General features: G+C 34.7%; 1 protein-coding gene across 14 annotated transcripts in view; it reads left to right on the forward strand.

Annotated features, from left to right (window-relative positions):
- Glut1 (Glucose transporter 1) overlaps positions 1-19,083 on the forward strand; it is a 96,983-nt gene that overhangs the window by 45,658 nt on the left and 32,242 nt on the right. For 7 of the 14 annotated variants that reach the window (XM_053768525.1, XM_053768534.1, XM_053768531.1 and 4 more), the window contains exons 2-4: positions 3,301-3,361; positions 4,103-4,198; positions 12,032-12,128. In XM_053768525.1, coding sequence (XP_053624500.1) covers positions 4,111-4,198; positions 12,032-12,128 — 185 coding nt within the window. In that variant the 5' untranslated portion in view covers positions 3,301-3,361; positions 4,103-4,110. Of the gene's footprint in view, positions 1-2,105; positions 2,175-2,721; positions 2,774-3,300; positions 3,362-4,102; positions 4,199-10,210; positions 10,284-12,031; positions 12,129-19,083 lie in introns of those variants that run through there. The other 7 variants (XM_053768535.1, XM_053768538.1, XM_053768526.1 and 4 more) reach the window with 6 other exon arrangements.

Consider the following 19,083-nt stretch of genomic DNA (forward strand, 5'->3'; position numbering starts at 1 on the left):
CCAGTTTCGTAGTGTGTTCCGTAACACCAGGTCATAAGGAGCAAAATCAAGCGGCATTCAGCACTTGCACGTCTTAATTCGCACACAATCCCGTGGTCGCAAGCACTTAAACGTGTTATAAATAATATACTACGTTTGAAATAGTGTCCCATAACACAAGGAAACTAACTTTGGGAATTGGGGCCAAGATTTGTCCTCATCTAGAAGTTGTTAAGTATGGCATTTATTTACTTTACCTCTAGATAAGCTATAGGTATGGGAAATGAGAACAAAATCTAAAAACATCCTAAGTACTTTATGCATATATTCTTACATTGTAGAAACATATCTCCTTGGAATAATAAATAAATATATTAGGACAAATCACACAGATTGAGCTAGCCCCAAAGTAAGTTCTACACTTGTGTTATGGGATACTAATTCAACGATACTATATTTTATAACAAATACATATATAGATAAACATCCAAGACCCGGGCCAATCAGAAAAAGATCATTTTCCATCATGACCCGACCGGGGATCGAACCCGGGACCTCTCGGTTCAGAGGCGAGCACTTTACCACTGCGCCACCGAGGTCGTCAATATAGAAAAGGAAAATCTTTTTACATTTATTTGTCGTCTAATAAACCTATTTATTAGCGTATTTGTACAGATTTTTCTAAATATTCAATATAAATTACGTGCTTCAAGCTTTTATTATGGATTCATTTTTCTTCGTTGTGTCGACCCATCAAATATATAATGAAAGCAACAGTTTAACTTGTCACAGTCAGTGAATGATTCGTGTCCTCTTCATTAGATCATATAATCTGATCCGGATCTGATTATGACGGACACACAAACGAGGCAAATATTATAATAAATATTTAAAATGAAAATGTAACTACAAATCGTATAACAGAGGTGAACTGAAAAAAGACTATCGGACGGGAAGTCCAACGAGAAATTGTTTTAACTATCTCGCTTTTATTCCTTTTCCCCGCCATGGCGTTTCACCATTTTTTTTTTATTCCTTTCAGCACTGGCCAGTGCAGATAACTGAATAAAAAAGATTGCTATATTAATTAAATAAATGAAAAATTGGCTCTGGTCCGCGCCTCAGTCTGTGGATGCAGGCAGCATGTAGTTAGACAAGTTTAAATCAAATAAAAGAGCCAGTATATACTTTTAATTGATGGAATATTTGAATGGCTACACTTTATTGCGCTGAGTGAAGGCGCGCTGAAAATTTCAATATTTTATCTGTATTAACCATGACATTAACAAGAACTATCTTGGTACTAATTGATACATCATATTCTAAGAAGAAATAAAACTTTACATAAAGTTAATCGTCCAAAATTGCCCTGCCATTACATCGAAGAATAATGCAAATTGAAGGAAACCTTAAAATATAGTCAAACAGTTCGGATGTGATGCATCTTCGTTTCTGTTTCAAGTTACGTTCAAACCGCACGTAACATATACTTAAAGTTGGTTTCGCCCCAAGTGCCTCGCGAGCGGAGCCCCATGGCGCCGCTAGTAATACCATACATCATATCAAAACTTTATCAGCATTACCTCTGACCTATGCACTACTTATCTTAACACACGTGTAGGTTGTGTCCGTCCAAGCACGAACTGAGTATATTCTTAACTAGAGCGTCCATATATTTAAGTATAGCTATCTTCGATAACTGCCTTTCATAAGATTCTTACCAATTAATAATTTACATAAATATTAACTAAATACTAAAATGCGTTGTGTATATTCTTATCAGAGCACTCCATATTGCTTTCTGACGTCTGATATAGCCCGAAAATTAAAAATAAAGTTAACATTCAATTCGTTTATAGTTTTCCATTAGTCTGTGCGACTTCCATTAGTCTGTGTGAAAATGCATGCACAAACGTCCGTTTTAAATATGCAAATTCATCTATGCTCGTGTCATAGAGTCTAACCTTTTTTGATATAAAATATTTCCGAATGTATGACAGAAAACCGTGCTCTAACCAACCAGTAAAGCCACGCTAAGCATCGGAACCCCCCCTACCGTTGCCCCAACTCCGTTCCGAGCCCCGGCCGCGGCGGATAGCACATTCACCCCCCCTCGCTGTACACCGTATCAGTCGCGGTCCGACCGTCCCGCCGTGCACACGGCAACATTTCGGAAAACTAAATTCTAGGTCTCGGTACGGTTTCATACAAAAGAAAAATTTACAACGTGTTAATTAAGCGTCCGCAATATTCTTTTAACAAATTAGATTGAATAATATTTGACTCACTATTTTCCCTTTTACATTTTAATTGTTTTAGAAAGTGAATTGCATTAAATTTTAAAATTAAATATTAAAGGTGTAGGTTTCGTTTGAAAATTTGAAAGATAATTGCTTCTAATTTTAATACAGGATTTCACAACGTCAGCACAAGAGCAGTGATTGAGTTTTAATTTCTTTTGGTTTAATTATTTACTTGTTCCTATGTTTTTAACATTTTATTTACAATTTTATTGTTACAAATATATATAAAAAAATACACAACTTTTATTTTATTTTCTTAAATCATAAATATATTTTTAAATGATAAAATAAATAATCATTCATATTTCCATAAAATCATTTCACATCATCCGTTATATTCAAAGTTTACTTTAGTTAACCACAAATATAATTTTAAACCACATCTGATTTCATGCTAAACCATTTCATTCTCCATTTTCCATGCAGTCAAAGGAATCAAAATGATAATTTTGATCATAATCATTGTCATATGCGTTGTTTTGTCATATTACGTGAGTACATTTCATCATATTCGCTAAAATAAAAGTGTTTTTTCAGCTAATTCGTTACTAGTGGAAATCGAATGAAAGGCGTCGAAAAACCTATAATATAATTGCCATGGAATTAGTAGGTACTTTAGCTGTACGAAGTACTAACTAAGTCCAGAATAATTGCATCGAGCCGTGGTTATCACATCATACGTTTCTTCATAAATTTACATTATATTTTATTTACAACATATGTATTACAGGCCTAAATATTTAATGTAAAATATTTTAAATTCATTCATTACCATCGTCATCGCATGAGTTGCCTTCACTCTTTTCGAATAGTATTAAGTATTTTATTAAAACGTTTTGGTATTTATTTTATTTTAAAAAAAGAACCGTTTTTGATCACCGTTCAATCGACAACCTGTATTCTCTTGTTCAGGAGTTGATTTTATTGAATTTAAATATGATAAAAGGGAAATTATTAATTACTAAAATAAAAGTAATACACTCAATAAATTATTTAACAGTATTTTCGTTTGTTCCAGTCACCATGTCGCCAAGTAGGATGCTGCCGTTGGAAGTCAAATGACAATAACTAGACTAAAGGTACGTGAAATAAACTTTGATTTAGTTAGTACTTTAACTAGAGGCCCGCTCGGGAAAAGGTTATATTACAAAGCTAAACCATCCTCAGGCATTACTCTGAAAAACCGCACGAAAATCCGTGCATTCGTATCCGTATTTCGAGCTTACCGCGAACAGACAGACGCGACAGGGGACTTTGTTTTTGTAATATGTAATTTAATATTTTATTAAGTATATATTTGATGAATTAAAAACTAATTGCCGTACGAAAGAGAAACGAGTGCCGGTGACTTCTATTGTAAAATCAATCAAGTATCTATCAACTAATAGAATCTAATGGCGTAAATCTTGGGGGACGAAGAAATGGCCAGATGAAGACGTCAAAAAATGTCAGTAAGTACGTCATGATACGAAGACAACCCGTGACAGCGGCGTGGGTTCAATTCCCGCAAAAACATTCTTTTTTTTTATAACGAATTTTAAAATAATGAGAGGAGAAAAATCCGTGGCCCGATTCACGTCCGAACTAAGTTCACTTGACATTTCTTCAATATTTTCCGTAGGATTTTGTTTGCTTTTACATAATAAAATGTCCGTAAATAAATTGGAAAAAAAGCCGATGATTTCAACTTCGATTGAGTGAGAATCGGGCGCCTGGCGTTTTTCACTCATTATTTAAATTTTTTTTAGAATGAAAGATTTTTTTTTCTTTTTTTTTTTTTGATAAGTAATTATTAAAATTAACTTTATCTGCGTTGCCAGGAGCGCTCATGAGGCAGTCTTGCCACCGTCTGCTAGAGCACCAACAAGCGGGCGGGGAGGAACCCCCCCTTTACTCTCCCATCGACCAAATTTCAGGTAATTACCTAACAATTATATTTTTTCTGTTAGAATTGTTCTTTAATTATAAAATAAATCGTGCAGATATAAATTTATTCATATCGCCGATGTTCCGTTTAGTTCTAATTTTATAATCAAACTTACTGACAATATGTATGTATGTATGTATGAAAGTAATCATGTTCGGGTGGAATCTTGCAACATTGTATTGTATGTATGCAATATGTTAATCTTGCAATTTTGAAGCTTAATCTTGAACCGATCGAGCTGAAATTTGATTTTGAAACATGTATTTAACTACGTTTAGTTTTCATTACAATGCATCCTTTGACGGTGCATGTGTCGACTAGGGAAATTATTTTTTATCACGTGTTGATAAGCATAAGATTTCAGTGACGACAATTTATAAAGCTTGCATTTAATTATCTGGACAGGTTCTTGTATTGCCGACTGTACAGTAGTAAAGGGCATTAAAAGGGTCAGCGTAAAAGGGTCATATTGCTCAAAATGTCTGAGGAAAAATTTTCCGTCGCATTTATTGGGATGTGCAATCAAACGGTCAAGTGATCGAAATGCGAAATAAAACGCAATCTGTCAAGATAGCATTTTAGTCCATATCGCAAATGGTCAAATACACATACCTATATATATATATATATATATATATATATATATATATATATATATATATATATATATATATATATATATATATATATATATATATATATATATATATATATATATATATATATATATTTGGTTTCATTAATAGTCGAATTGGCAAATACTTGAGTCATATTAATTAGCGAATGTTCAACTTAACGATAAGTCAAAATTGCTACGTACTAAAATAATCTACATCTAAACTAAAGTAAATGTAACATTTCGACGGTTCGCTCTTTGCCATTGTGGTCTGTCTTCGTCTTATCTTGTTATGTCAAAGTTGAGAATACCACATTATATACAGTGAAAACGAATTGTCCTAACTAATATGATAAATGCAAAAGTAAGTTTGTTTTTTGCCACTTCACGCTCTATCTACTCAATCAATCTTCTTGAAATTTTGCATGGACGTAGTTTATAGTGTAGAGAAGGACACAGGATTAATCCCGGAAATATAACTGTTCCCGTGGAATAATTACGCAGGCGAAGCCGCGCGCAACAGCTAGTTACAATATTCTTTTCGACCTCTCTCGCTTCATATTTTTATGATTGAGTTTTCACTTAAGCTTAAGTTTGAATCTTACTATTAATTCCCTACTAATTCACTATTTCCCGCTGGTATCTTAGTAAGATTTAGAAGCTTTTATTCAACATGCTATGTATGTATGTTCTGGTGGAATCTTGCGACTCAAAGCAGAAGCAGATATCATAAACTAGTGAGCAAATCAAAATTATGTGCACACTTTTAGTTTGGATGACAATGCGTTGTTATGATAACCATGAACGGCTGCCGGGGAAGGAACTCCTCAACGTTTTACTGCACGATTCTTTTATCACACATAGAATGCAAAAAGATCTCTCTTCCAACAATAAAATATTGTATTAATAATGTCATTTAATTAATTTATGACAAACAACAAAAACATTAAAAACAAGACAAGACTAAATAACATTTAATTTAAAAGCTTAAACATTGTCCTTTAGGTGTCGAGCCGAGACTTCTTTTATTAAAATATTGATTGAATTGAATTTGTTGTTGCCCGCGGCTCCACCCGCGGCTTAATTTAACGTATACTACTTTCGTACTGACTACCTCAATGAATTTTGACGTCAGACAAATACTGTTTACGTAAATTTATATATTAGGGACTTTTCACGGTTGTCAACACTTACTAATATTCCCGTAGTTCCATGGTGCACGCGTCAAGTGACTTATTTCACGATTCTCACCGTCGCAATATGTTCTCGGTTGCGTTCGGGTCTTAGCGTAAAAAGTAATAAAACTCATTATTCGGCATTGACTTTACAATCGCCCGCCCGCCAGATGTAAATCCTCCTTGGGAATGCAATTACCCACATGCTGCCAAGCCTTGTGTCATTTAGTCAACTCGGATGACGTCCACGGAAGGATGTGGAGTGGTACCAGGACACCCCACACCATTTGAAATAGCTCTCTTATGCGTTTAATACTAGACTGTAAAAACTTGAAATAAAAACATCATTAATTATACAAGTAAACCTTCTTCAGGAACCACACTATCTATTGGTGAAAACCGCATGAAAATCCGTTAATGTTTTTGAGGTTATCGCGAACAGACAGACGCGGCAGAGGCACGTTATTTTATAATATGTAAGGATTTATTTTATTTTATTTATTAGGTACAATCACAGATTACAGAATTACAAGCTTAATGCTCTTTATTCTATATAACACACTGTAACCCTATGACGACTGAACTAAATACTTTTCGTTTTAATACATGTAGATATAGAGTAACAAAACCGAGCAACGCGGACTTGCTCACAAAGAGTTCCTGCATACTGCACGATTTTGTAGCGGTTCACTGAACAACTACCTACCAAATTTCAACTTTATAGTGCGCATAGTTTCCGAATAAAACGGCGGACAGACGGACATGACGAAACTATAATGGGTCCCGTTTTTTCGATTTGTCAACGGTACGCTGAAAAATGATAAAAAAAATAAACATACAATCTTGAATTAATTAATTTCGCTTTGATACAATGTTTTTAAAATTCCAAAGAAAATTCAAAGGACGTTAAAATACTAGTCTTTTGACCGCGGCTCCGCCCGCCTTTATTTCGTGCGAATATCTCGAAGTCTGAGCAACATATCCCGATGATATATATATACCAGATTTTAAGTTAAACCATCCGCTATACGACTGTGAAATTAGCATCTAGTATTTTTTGCGTGACGCAAGAATAAACATTGAAGGGGCGACTTTAATAAAAGACTATTTTTATTATCTCGTAGACGACGGCGTCGATGTCCGTCCGCGGCTAGTCCAGCCCGGCCCCGTCAATAGTCATTTTTTCTTTAGTCTGTCATTATTTATTTTGACGACCTTGTTGGCGCAGTGGTAAAGTTCTTGCCACTGAACCGAGAGGTCCCGGGTTCGATACCCGGTCGGCTCATGATGGAAAACGATCTTTTTCTGATTGGCCCGGGTCTTGGATGTTTATCTATATATGTATTTGTTATAAAATATAGTACCGTTGAGTTAGTATCCCATAACACAAGTTTCGAACTTACTTTGGGGCTAGCTCAATCTGTGTGGTTTGTCCTAATATATTTATTTATTTATATTTGAAAAGGTCGTATAGTCAGTCAGATCTATGAAGAGGCTAAGACCCCGGCAAACATACAGAGAGACAGAGAAAATTTTAAAAATAAATATTTCGGTTTCTATTATCTTTTAGTCCCATAAAGACAACCCGTGATTATTTATCTTTAATAGTACACATGTACAGACAGTTTTATTACATGTATAGTTTTAAAAACGACGCGGTGTCCCGCCAAATCGTAGCCCGTGTTAATTGCATTAAGTTACCGTCGAGTTAGTTTATAACTTGCTCGCTGGCACCTCGCCTTTTGGCGCCCCATTTTTAGAGTTCCACAGCATAGAATATTCAAAAAATCAAATCAGAAAATATTTATTCACTAGTTGTTGCCCGCGGCTACGCCCGCGTTTTTGTCTGCGTCCGTTCACAAATTATTTCTGTCAACATCTCGGGTTCTAAGCAACGTATCGCGATGAATCCAGATTTAAGTAAGACCAGATTTAAGTAAGACTATTTGGTATACGACTGTGGAAACTGCATCAAATACATTCAGATATAGACAGAAAGACTGACGGCCAAAAATTCTACAGGAAATGTTTTGGCTTCTATTAGTTCCATAAAGATACCACATCATTATTTTTCTGTAATATCTCATATGTATAGAGATAGTCTTTCTCGATATTTCAGTAAAAACGGACCACTTTCAAATTCACCGCACATGGGAACTGAAAAGCCTACAAAAGATATAGTTCTATAAAAAATTTGGTTTCTACCATTTTTTTTTGAAGTCTAACGTTTTAAAGATATACACGAACAAGATAGGCAATAAGAATTGTTGTGTCCATAGATAAAAGAGATATTTTCGTGTCCCTCTCTAACTTTTATAGTGGTAAGAAATTGAAATATCAAAAAAATATACACGCTATAGATTTCCTATTAAATATGAAGCTAAGAATCCAAATCAAAATTTGGTTTGAACGTGATACATTTTCAATAGTTTCTGATATACATGAAAAATAAAGTTTGTCGTTTTCTTGCTGAATATACTACAACTTTTATTGCCTGATTATCAACATTATTTCCGGTATTTAATGAAAATTAAGAAGTATTCCGTTATGGATCAGTTTAAATCAAAATCAAATCATTTATTCATGTACATTATGTACTTTTATATATATTAGAAAAAAAACATTGTAAGAAACAATAATGGTAAGCCGATCTGGCATGATAGGGACCAACACTGTTCAAATTAATTTCATTTCGGCATTTCTTCTCAGCGTGGTCGTTCCGAAATGCCAGTAGTTTGTAGCTTGTGAGAAATAACTATAAATATAAAAATTGACGAGAAAAAGCGCCTGTGAGGGTCTAATTTCTGAATAAATGATTTTAATTTGAATTTCAGAAATAAAGCCTTCAAAGGCACTTTTTCACAATTAAATATTTTTTATCATGATTATTCTGATTCAGTTGAAATGTATACATTTCAATATGAAAATAGGTAATTGTACTCTTGGCGAAAGGCCGAGGCGAAAATTACTATTTGGACGCAATTTCTTTTGAAAATGTTTCATTTGACACTTTTTATTCTATTACATAACAGTCTCACATAATTTTAGCAGTTGCCAAGATGTATATTTTAAAAGTGGCGTACTGTTTTCCAAAATGATGGCTGCACGCCTTTAAATATTTATTATATATATAGGTATACAAAATAATTATTATCGAAATTGAATGAATAATTATGAGTCTATTCGGCAAATCCAAATCGCGCATGAATATTGCAGTTCATTTAGATATAATGGAACGCAAGCGATCTGCATTATCACGGCGATTGATTGACTCAATAGGCTACCGCAGTAAATATTAGTTTGATGCCACATTGAATCATCACTGAATATATAGAATGGTAAATGAAAGAAGCAAAATAATAGGCAATCAAAGAGCTGCTATGCACATTTATCCTTATGATGATGTATGTCATCGGCAGAAAATGAACTTTCCTTTAGTTTGAGATCGAATACATTATCACAGGAGTATGAATTCAGGCTGAATAGTAGCAAGAATCACATCTTAGACGAAATCGTTTTAATGTATTCTATATTGGATATTTTTAACAATTTTCGTACCTAGTTAGTTATATAGGAAATAGCACAGCTCAACGTCTTACATTTCTTCAAATTTGATCTGAAAAATTGTTTATTTTACTTGGAAGACCTCGTTACAAAGAATCGGTTCGGACATTCAATAAACAATCGATGTACAAAATCTAACACAAAAGTTAATCCTGTCGTTGTTTTAAGATAGATCCTGCCTATTCCAAAAATCAATGTTTGAGTTTCAATAAATATCTTTGTTTCTGTAGGTATTTCAGTGCAAAAAGTAACCACGTAGTTGCTATTAGTGAACAAGAACATACATACACACATCATTTTTTAACACTGACTTTAGAGCCTGCGATATCCCTGGATTCAACAAAGCCGACGACCAAAATCCAATATTTACGCGTACACCAACGTACGCCCTTTATTTGCGAACATACTGTTAAAAAAAATATTAAGTCGAAAGCCGGTTCGGACCCATTTTTGAGCCTTTGAACCCATTGATCAACAAAAGATTTAAAAAATACCAGGTTTAAACCATATTAACATTGTAAAACTTGTTTTCAGTATTTACAATAGCACTGCTACTATCTGTTGATTTATTAGTAATCAAACTTATCCTATTATTGATCTGATATCTTATTATGCGATCGGTACATTAAGATATTTTGTGTTTTAGATAAGCATCGAACTCTAGGCTATGCTGAGTGTACCGACGGTCCAGGATGTATTAAACTTGAAGGATATAACAGGTTATTTTTTTGGTATATTTACAATATCCTAAATGTTAAAAAAGTAATACATTTTCATTGACAGGGATCCGATCAATTAGAGCAAGAGCTGCACGAGGACCACGAGATGACATCTCGTTAGCAGGACAGTGTTGACATTGTAACAAACAGAGGGAAAATTTGAAACACTTTCGTTTTATGTCGATATTTCCTATTTATAAAGAATATCGTAACAATTGCCTGGCTATAGGTATTTAAAAAGCAACTGTCCGTGTTTTGGTGAAACTATCAAAGCTGTCCTACTAATGTAACATCTTGTGATAGCTCCCCGAGGTAAATAATGTAAAATTGACTTATATACTGTGCGAAAAATACATAATAATATAACTATGGCTGTCTGGCGAGTGTCTGCCTGAAAATCTTCGACGTCTTGCCAAACCTATGAGCAAATTTGAAGGATTCAATTTAGTTAACTATTAAGAAAAATAATCCTATTTTGTAGAACATTTAAAAAAGTCGCACGCCCCTAATTAATTAGTGTAAAACAGAATATGTAGTTTTATTTAACTGCACATTTTTATACGATCCAAAAAATATACAACACGTTTACATCGATACTTAAAAAAAATAAGATGTGAACAATACACAATTTGGATCTTTCTAAACACAATAGCAGATCGTATTTTAAATGCTACCTGTAAATTTCCTGATTTTATATAATAAAGAGGAATTGGCTTTGAGGAGTCTGACAGCTGTCTCTACTAATAAAATTATCATGAATTAAAAATCCTCGGCCAGTAATATCGTCATTTGTAAATGTCATTAATGTTTTTTTTTTAGAAAATGCTTTAAAATATTTGACGATAAAATGTAAACTTTACCTAAACTCATGGGAAAGAGAAGGTACTATGCAGCGAAATTTAAAATTTAATGCACTCTGCAAAAACCCTTTGGAAATGACAGCAGCAATATGCAGCAGAGTGTAATTCCAACAAATTCTATGGCATGCAATAACAAACACAAAAGAGATTTGCAATCAGAGTACCTACTGCACAGATATTAATCTCCCTCACATGGAATTAAGCTGGTCTTACAATTCAATCACTCCGATCGGAGCACTTGTTATTTAACGATTCCATTCTATATTAGGTACTCTCATTCGTTCCAGATACAGAATATTACTAACGTATGCTTTAATTCTTCTTTTATGTTTACTTTCACAACCTGACCCTATTATATTTGTATGTTACAGTACCTATGCATGTGAAATTGGCCGTTTGCACTTTCAGCCTAACCACAATAATCGCATTTTTGGGAGCGAGCAACTGATCAAAGTACGATGGCTTGACGACGAGCGTTGTAAGCCAGTAGTTGCTTCGACATCTTTGATCTATAATGCGACGTCACAGCCCCGCGACCCGCTACGATTCGAAATTGATTAAAACTCCGCCTATCGTGGCCATTGAAGCTAATTGGCAATACGGTGTTTTAAATTGGTTCTGTATCCTATCCCCTACCACACGAGCAATCCCCTACCACACGAGCAATCCCCGACCCGATACACACTGTGTTGACGCCCCATCAAATCTAACGATATGTCTCGACTTTGTCGACTGGCATTTTTTTTTTTTGAATTAATTAGTTTTAAATACGGACAGCTTTAATAAACAATCGCAAAGTAATAATTATAATTGCCATAAAACTCGATAAAGCCTGAAGATATTTGGGTAGAAAATTAAAAGAAAAATAAACAAGGAGTTTTCACACAGTGGTACCTGATCATGAGGCCCGGGAGGCCGGAGGCAAGCTGACACGATATGCGACGACGGAGGAAGACGAAGCCACTCTCAGGGAGCTTCTACTTAGGTACGTGATACACCCTAGCGAAAAAGATTGAAGATTAGCTTACCGCCTTTATTACTGGCTTCATTTGCATTCGGTTCATAAGGATCTGTGTGTCGATGTGTCAACCTCTCTACATTTCACCTTGGCTTGGCATCCAAAATATCTTGTATTGCAGATATAATGATGCGTTGAGTTAGCGCGTTGGCCGGTCATCTCACTCTCCTCTTCCATCGGACCTTAGCACCGGGTTAGCATCAATGGCCACGACGACCAGCGTCGTTCGGATCTAGATACTGCACCGCATTGTGTTTGGTTGTCGATATATATTTTAAATTTTGAATTTAAATTACTCATCCGTAAGCGGAAAGCGCGTGGTCACTTGCATGTGTGTGATTGTCATGTGTTTTATAGTTTTAGCTACTCTTTATATCTACACAGCATATAGTGTTAGGTTAATCACATCATGAGACGAGACGGGCTTCGTGGAAAGTCGCGGATGTTTGAAATGAAGTAGCTTCGTTATCTCGCAACTGCCGTCGCCGCTGTGTCAAATTCAGACTCCGTGAACTGAAACGAGCTATCGCCTGCGGATTTCCGCAAGCATTCCGCAAAATGATCCGCCCTAATCCACTTGCTTTACTTCAATCTTACAAATTCACAGTTTCAATTCACCATTTCCATCTAATATACTTTAAAGTTTCTTGTTTGAATCACTTAAATCATTTTCTGTAAAGTTGTCCATTAAAATATCACGTTTTATGTAGTTTTCTTCTTCTATTATTTAGTTTTTTAAAATTTGGCTATGTATTTTATATGAATTCGTTTGTTTTTTGCTATATTTTCTGATGTAAACTGTAGAAAGACATAGGTCTGTAAAGTTAGTATGAATGCTCTTCAAAACGAGTGTTTGATATGACGACTGTTTCTGTCTGCGCTTAATGCTACCGATGTTGTATTTTTTAGGATGTATTTAAATATATGATGTACCTTATTTAATAATCAGTTCTTTTAATTTTCTTATGCCTAAATGTATATATGAATAGAATACTTAGCATAAATAATTGAGGCAGGTAAATCACAATTTCAAGCAAATCGAATTGGAAATATTATTAATATTAAAACGAAGAAACCAGTACATGTCTAAAACTTTTCTAATCATATCTTATTGTACGACTGGTGGCACCAGTCAACTTTGACTTTAACATACGCGCCACCAACATTTATATAAAATGACGTAATTGATTTTTTTCTGTGCACGTCAAACATTCGTCAAAGTTGACCAGTGCATCTTAGCTTTAAACACAAATATAATTTTTATAACGTCCGTCCAACGTGACTTGACATGCGGCTGACTATACCTATGTACTGTACATAGGTATAGTCAGCCGCATGTCAAGTCACCCAACATAATCTTCTGTGTCGCGATTTGCTATAAAGTGATACAAATTGAAGAATAAATAGTGTTATATTACGACCATAATATGTTTTGGTATTCAAAGACCTGTTTGTGCGCAATGATCTGTTTAAATTATTTAAGTTGCTATTTTTGAATTGCATTAAAACAAATATATCTAGCACACTTTAAAGTTAAAATCTCACAAATAATCCATAGCTGTTTAGAGGGTCTACAATAATTGGTCTATTTGGACCACTCCGCACGTGAACGCGCTTGGGACCGAAATATCTCATTGTCACGATCATCAACAACCTAATATTAGACATATAATATATCCGATAACCACGCATTGAGATACCTATGCGCCTGTGGTAACGGTTTCTAATTAATTTAGGTATGTCCATATCTTATATGACATACAGACAGACGTACGGTGTCAACATATCGAACGCCACCGGCTCGTACATATTATTCATATTGAAACAATCAACAGAATCGAACATTTCGTCCGATGGGACACAAAATTTAAGCCACCGGTGTTATTTGAATATCTCGATTAATTAACTTGACTTTTTGGAATATATTCATGGATTTCAATTATGTTTCATGACCAAATACGAAAGGAACGTCTGTCCGTAAGTCGATTGTAATTGAGAATCGATACGCAAAGGCATTTCAGCAATATGTGATCATATTGCTTGCTGTGTAGTTCATGCAAAATAGACACTTTATGAAAAGACGACTTATTTTTTTACATAGATAATAATAAAGATGAAAGAATAATAATCAGAATGTTGCAGGCCCAATTTATGGGCCCGAAATTTCGGCCCCCGGGCTGAGGAAAATTTGGTTGAATTGAGGATTCTGTGAAGCGATTTTAATTATTATATATTACTATTTACATTTTTGTAATATTAAAACGTTAAAAATAAAGAATGAACTGAAAAAAAAACAGTTATATACATTTGTATTTATTTATGTTGTAAACAAGTTGGTACGGACGCTTCGGTGAGCGAATCGGACTCATAATATACACTTTTTAAATCCAATCACTTAATCGAGTGATAAAATTCGAGTGAAGCCACGAATAAGAAAACAGTTTTAACCTGTTGCACTGCATCTGTAGCGAGCTCTGAATGATATGTTAGTCTTGACTAACTCGACTTAGTGTAAGCTTAACTGGCTACAGCTAAGCAATGCAAAACGCGACATGATTCCAACACTGAGTCTAAAACTTGTCCAGCTCGTCGGACGTTCCCGACACGGGGATATCTACATGTATGAACCTGTCAGTTAAACTTCGCCTTGCGATTTGGCTGTGTGAATTGAATCGTTTTAACCTAAAAAAAGATGAAGTATTAGCCGCATTATATAATAAGCTTTTACCCACAACTTCGTATGTGAGTAAAAATCCATTTCCCGTAGAAATTTCAGAAAATCCCTTCATAGTGCTCCCCTACATAGTCCTAGGAACCTGCACACCAAATTTCAGCTTTCTACGCCCAGTAGTTTCCGTTGGACGTTGTCTGTCAGTCAGTCTGTTACTCAGTTACGGAATTTTTTTATATTATTGTCATCTGCGGCCCTCCGTTGCTCACTGGTTGGACATAGGTCTCCTTCCGTCTCCGCCAATCATCTCTGTCTTGGGCCATCCCCATCCAGTTCTTTCCAGCAATTTCCTTTACTACATCTGCAACAGCTGCCGGATGTCCTACGCTCCCTTTTCCAGTTCTGGGGTACCACTCAGTTACAACTTTACTCCACCTTCCATCATTCCTTCTAGCCAGGTGCCCAGCCCAATTTGTTTTAATGTCGCGACTCTGGAGACCACGTCTCGAACTTTCGTTCGACGACGTATCTCCAGGTTGCGAATTCGCAGCTTGCATGCATGCATTAAATTCACATTTAATTCTGATGCATACGTATTCATTCACTAGCTTTTGCCTGCGGCTTCGCCCGCGTGAATTTCATTACAAAATTTCTGTAATTTTTTTTAATGCGTACTCTGTAAGATTGGATACATGATTCAAATTCACATTTTTTCTTATCTTTAGTTCAATTTTCTGTTTCCCGCTGCGTGTCTCGTCCCGCAAACTTGCCCAATCCCACTTCCTGCTATGTAATGTAGATATCCCGTACGTTTTGCAATGTGTCCCGTCCTGTTTCCCACTACGTGTCTTCCCCTCCCGCTTTCTGCAACGCGTGCCGTCCAATTTTCCATGACATTTTACGTCCCGGTTTTTTATTAACCACAAACGTAAATTAAACATTTTTTAAAAATAATTTAGCCTTATAGATAATTATAAAAAATAGATAACGCGTCTTTTTTACGGTCACGGACTTTTTTATGGATCTACTAAAAACCTATATTTTTGTAGTATATTGTGTGCTTGTATAATCAATGGTAGGGCCAGCGCACGAACGTAAAGTTTTTCGTTAGCGCTTTTTTTTTGGATTTCTTTATAAATGTTGATTGATCTGGCTGAATACTAATTTATTTCAAAACAAAAATGCATATAGCAATCTCGGATAATGTAGCTTTCAAATGGTGAAATAATTTTTGAAATCGGTTTGGTAGCTTCGGAGATTACCCGCCTTAAACATACAAATTCAAAAACGCCGCCTACCTCTTTATAATATGGATTTGTGAGAGACACCATAGCGTGATTTAGAGAATTAAAAACTTTAGCGGCGCCATCTAGTGATTTATTTCGGAAGTACAATATATATATCATTTTGTCTGAGCGAAACCATAGCGTGTTTCAAAAGGTGGCGCCATCTATTATCTTTATGTTCAAAACTAAAATATAACAAAATTAAATTGAAAATTCTAATTATATCTATATCAGACTTTAATCGATAAAAACAATTGGTTTATATTCTGTTTACACCTTTCTACAAAATTTTAAAGTAAATCGGCTCCGTGAATTGTTATTTTAATTTTCCTATAGGACCCCCCTCATTTTCCGGGATGAAATGTCTATAATATGTTAACCCGAGATTCTGAGGCATTTTTGATTCATAATTAGTTTTTCAATTATCCTACGGGAACCTGATCATTTACCGGGATGAAATGTATCTATGATGTTAACCCGGTATATAAGGTACCTACATACCAAATTTCAAGCAAATCGGTTCAATAGATTTCATGTGATGCGCGTTCAGACTGACAGACAGACAGACAAAAATTTCCATAAAGTATATTCCATGAATAATTTTTTAAAAATATCCAATGTACAAATTTGGCCTCTCTTCAATTTTATTATATGTTTTATTTATTATTTATATATTAATTTATTTTGATGATGATGATGATATTGATTCGCATTCGCTGTTGCTGAAGGATGGTTGGAAATTCGTTAAAAAAGATTCGCTGGAAAGAAAAATATTCCAAAGAACAGATATGACAATAAATAAACATTATTAACATAAAAGAAAATATGAGAAGGAAAATGTTAGGACATTTAATACGACACGATGTCTCTTTAGATATTTATAGGAAGACAAAGTTCCATCAGGCAATAAATTAAAAAGCGGGCGTCGTTTCGTATCAAGCAATTAGCTATTGACAGTGAGCAATGAAAGGAAATTCACCGACAGATCAAATTAAATCAGATTACGATGAAAGGTAACTTTGCACAAAGCGTATTTATTACGTATATATTCCTGTTTTTGTATACATTTAATACAATAAATCATTACCTGAGTTGTGACACTAGGCTTTGCCTTGTATTAACACTTATTAGCTCGGATAAGAAATTGTTATGTACCTCACATTGCTTGGCGCTTTGAACATATTTAATAGAATGGGCCGTAGCTTTGCACCCGGATACGAACTGAGCAAAACCACATACGTTTTAACTCAGTCGTAAACCGTCTCTGGCTGGAGCTAGTGTCTAATATCCCATATGACTCTGTTTAAAGTCCTTGCTGTCCTACACGTTTATAAGCATCAATCTCATTTTTTATCCATGCACTTTCTAAATCATAAATCTCCTTTTTTATCTCCCTGATACTACGACTTTTTATCATGATATAATTATTTATAGAAAATAGGCTCTAATAAAAGTCTGATTTTATAAATGTATATATAGTAAAACCATTCGAAAGTCCGAGCTCACATATCAATCATCATTCGGTTATTTGCTACAACTTTTCCGGCACACCTTACAAATTTAGCTCGGGAAATGTCGTCTAGACTCGAATTCACTAGAACCTTTATTTTGACCTCGCCAGACGTGGCACCACATCAATATCATCGATAGACTCAATCTAACACCAGTATTGAAAGAGTACAAGTCTAAAAATAAATCAAAAATGATATAAGCCGTCTCCAATATAATATTCTTTTAACTTATTTTATAACGACTCGGAAAATAAGCTTTTAAGAAAAGACTCTTTTGTGCACTCAAGATACTTTTATTTTTTAAAATGAGTGCTCGCTAAAAATGTCCTCGGAAGACTGGCAAAAATCGCGGTTGGAAAGTTTTAAAAAGAATATTATTTTACCTCGCGCTTGGAATTTATTGGCTATTTCTAAGGTACAGTGTATGACATGTTGATGTCGACGGTATTCGACTTGTGTCTTCAATTTTTATCATGTGTTCGCTGTGATTCGGGGCGCCGCGCGCCGCTCGCGTATTAATTCATTTTACATTAATTTTATGAATTTTTACTATCACTGTTTTCATTTATTTAATCTATTTAATCACATATTTTTTCAATTCAATAATAATAATAAAAAAAACTTTTCAATAGATTGGTAATCATTCTCTAAATCTGTCCTATAAATTATGATTAAATATAACATTTGCAAATAAAGTTGTAACAACGTGAATATTGGAGCGAATAACATTTATTTTTTTTGAAGTTGGGTAATTTATTTGGTTGATTATTATCGGATGGACAAAAAAACATTAATTTAACGCGTATAGAATTTTCATAGGTATTTTCACAAAACAATTTTTCTACCAGCCGTTTGAGTCCCACTGCTGGGCAAATGTAGATATCATGCAAATTATCAATAAAACCCTAAAACAAACATTAAATAATAGTTAAAGATTAGTAATTCTTTAAAAGTTAAGAAAAATTATATTTCAATCCGAACTGCCGCAACAAGCTTTTGAAATTTAATTAACAGTTAGCTAGTCATTAAAGTAATTTAAAGTCGGGAATGAAAGCCAGAAATTGCTACGGGCAATCTCGTCTACATTAAGATTTTCAGAGCTCTCAAAGTACATCCTCAATTCTGTCTGCCATGAAACGTTGAAACAGGTAGCACGTCATTGAGTCCACGCGATCTCTCTTTTACACGTTGCGTACGCGATATAGCGTCCATAAAAGACAGCATGTGGACGTTAGAAACGAAGACGTTTATATTTCGTGGTATGCCTTCTGTTCATGAATAGTAACTTGCCATGGCTGTAAAAAAAAAACATATGGAGTCTGCAAAAATAGGTAATGTGGCCCAGGCAGGCAATGATGACAATTTATCAAGAAATTAGATACATTTTTTCACATGTCAAAAATTTAAATATACTTCTAACTTTAGAAGTAGTAATGGAGGTCCCAAGTTCAGTC

The sequence above is a fragment of the Plodia interpunctella genome, chromosome Z (assembly GCF_027563975.2).
Source record: "Plodia interpunctella isolate USDA-ARS_2022_Savannah chromosome Z, ilPloInte3.2, whole genome shotgun sequence".
NCBI classification, from domain to species: domain Eukaryota; kingdom Metazoa; phylum Arthropoda; class Insecta; order Lepidoptera; family Pyralidae; genus Plodia; species Plodia interpunctella.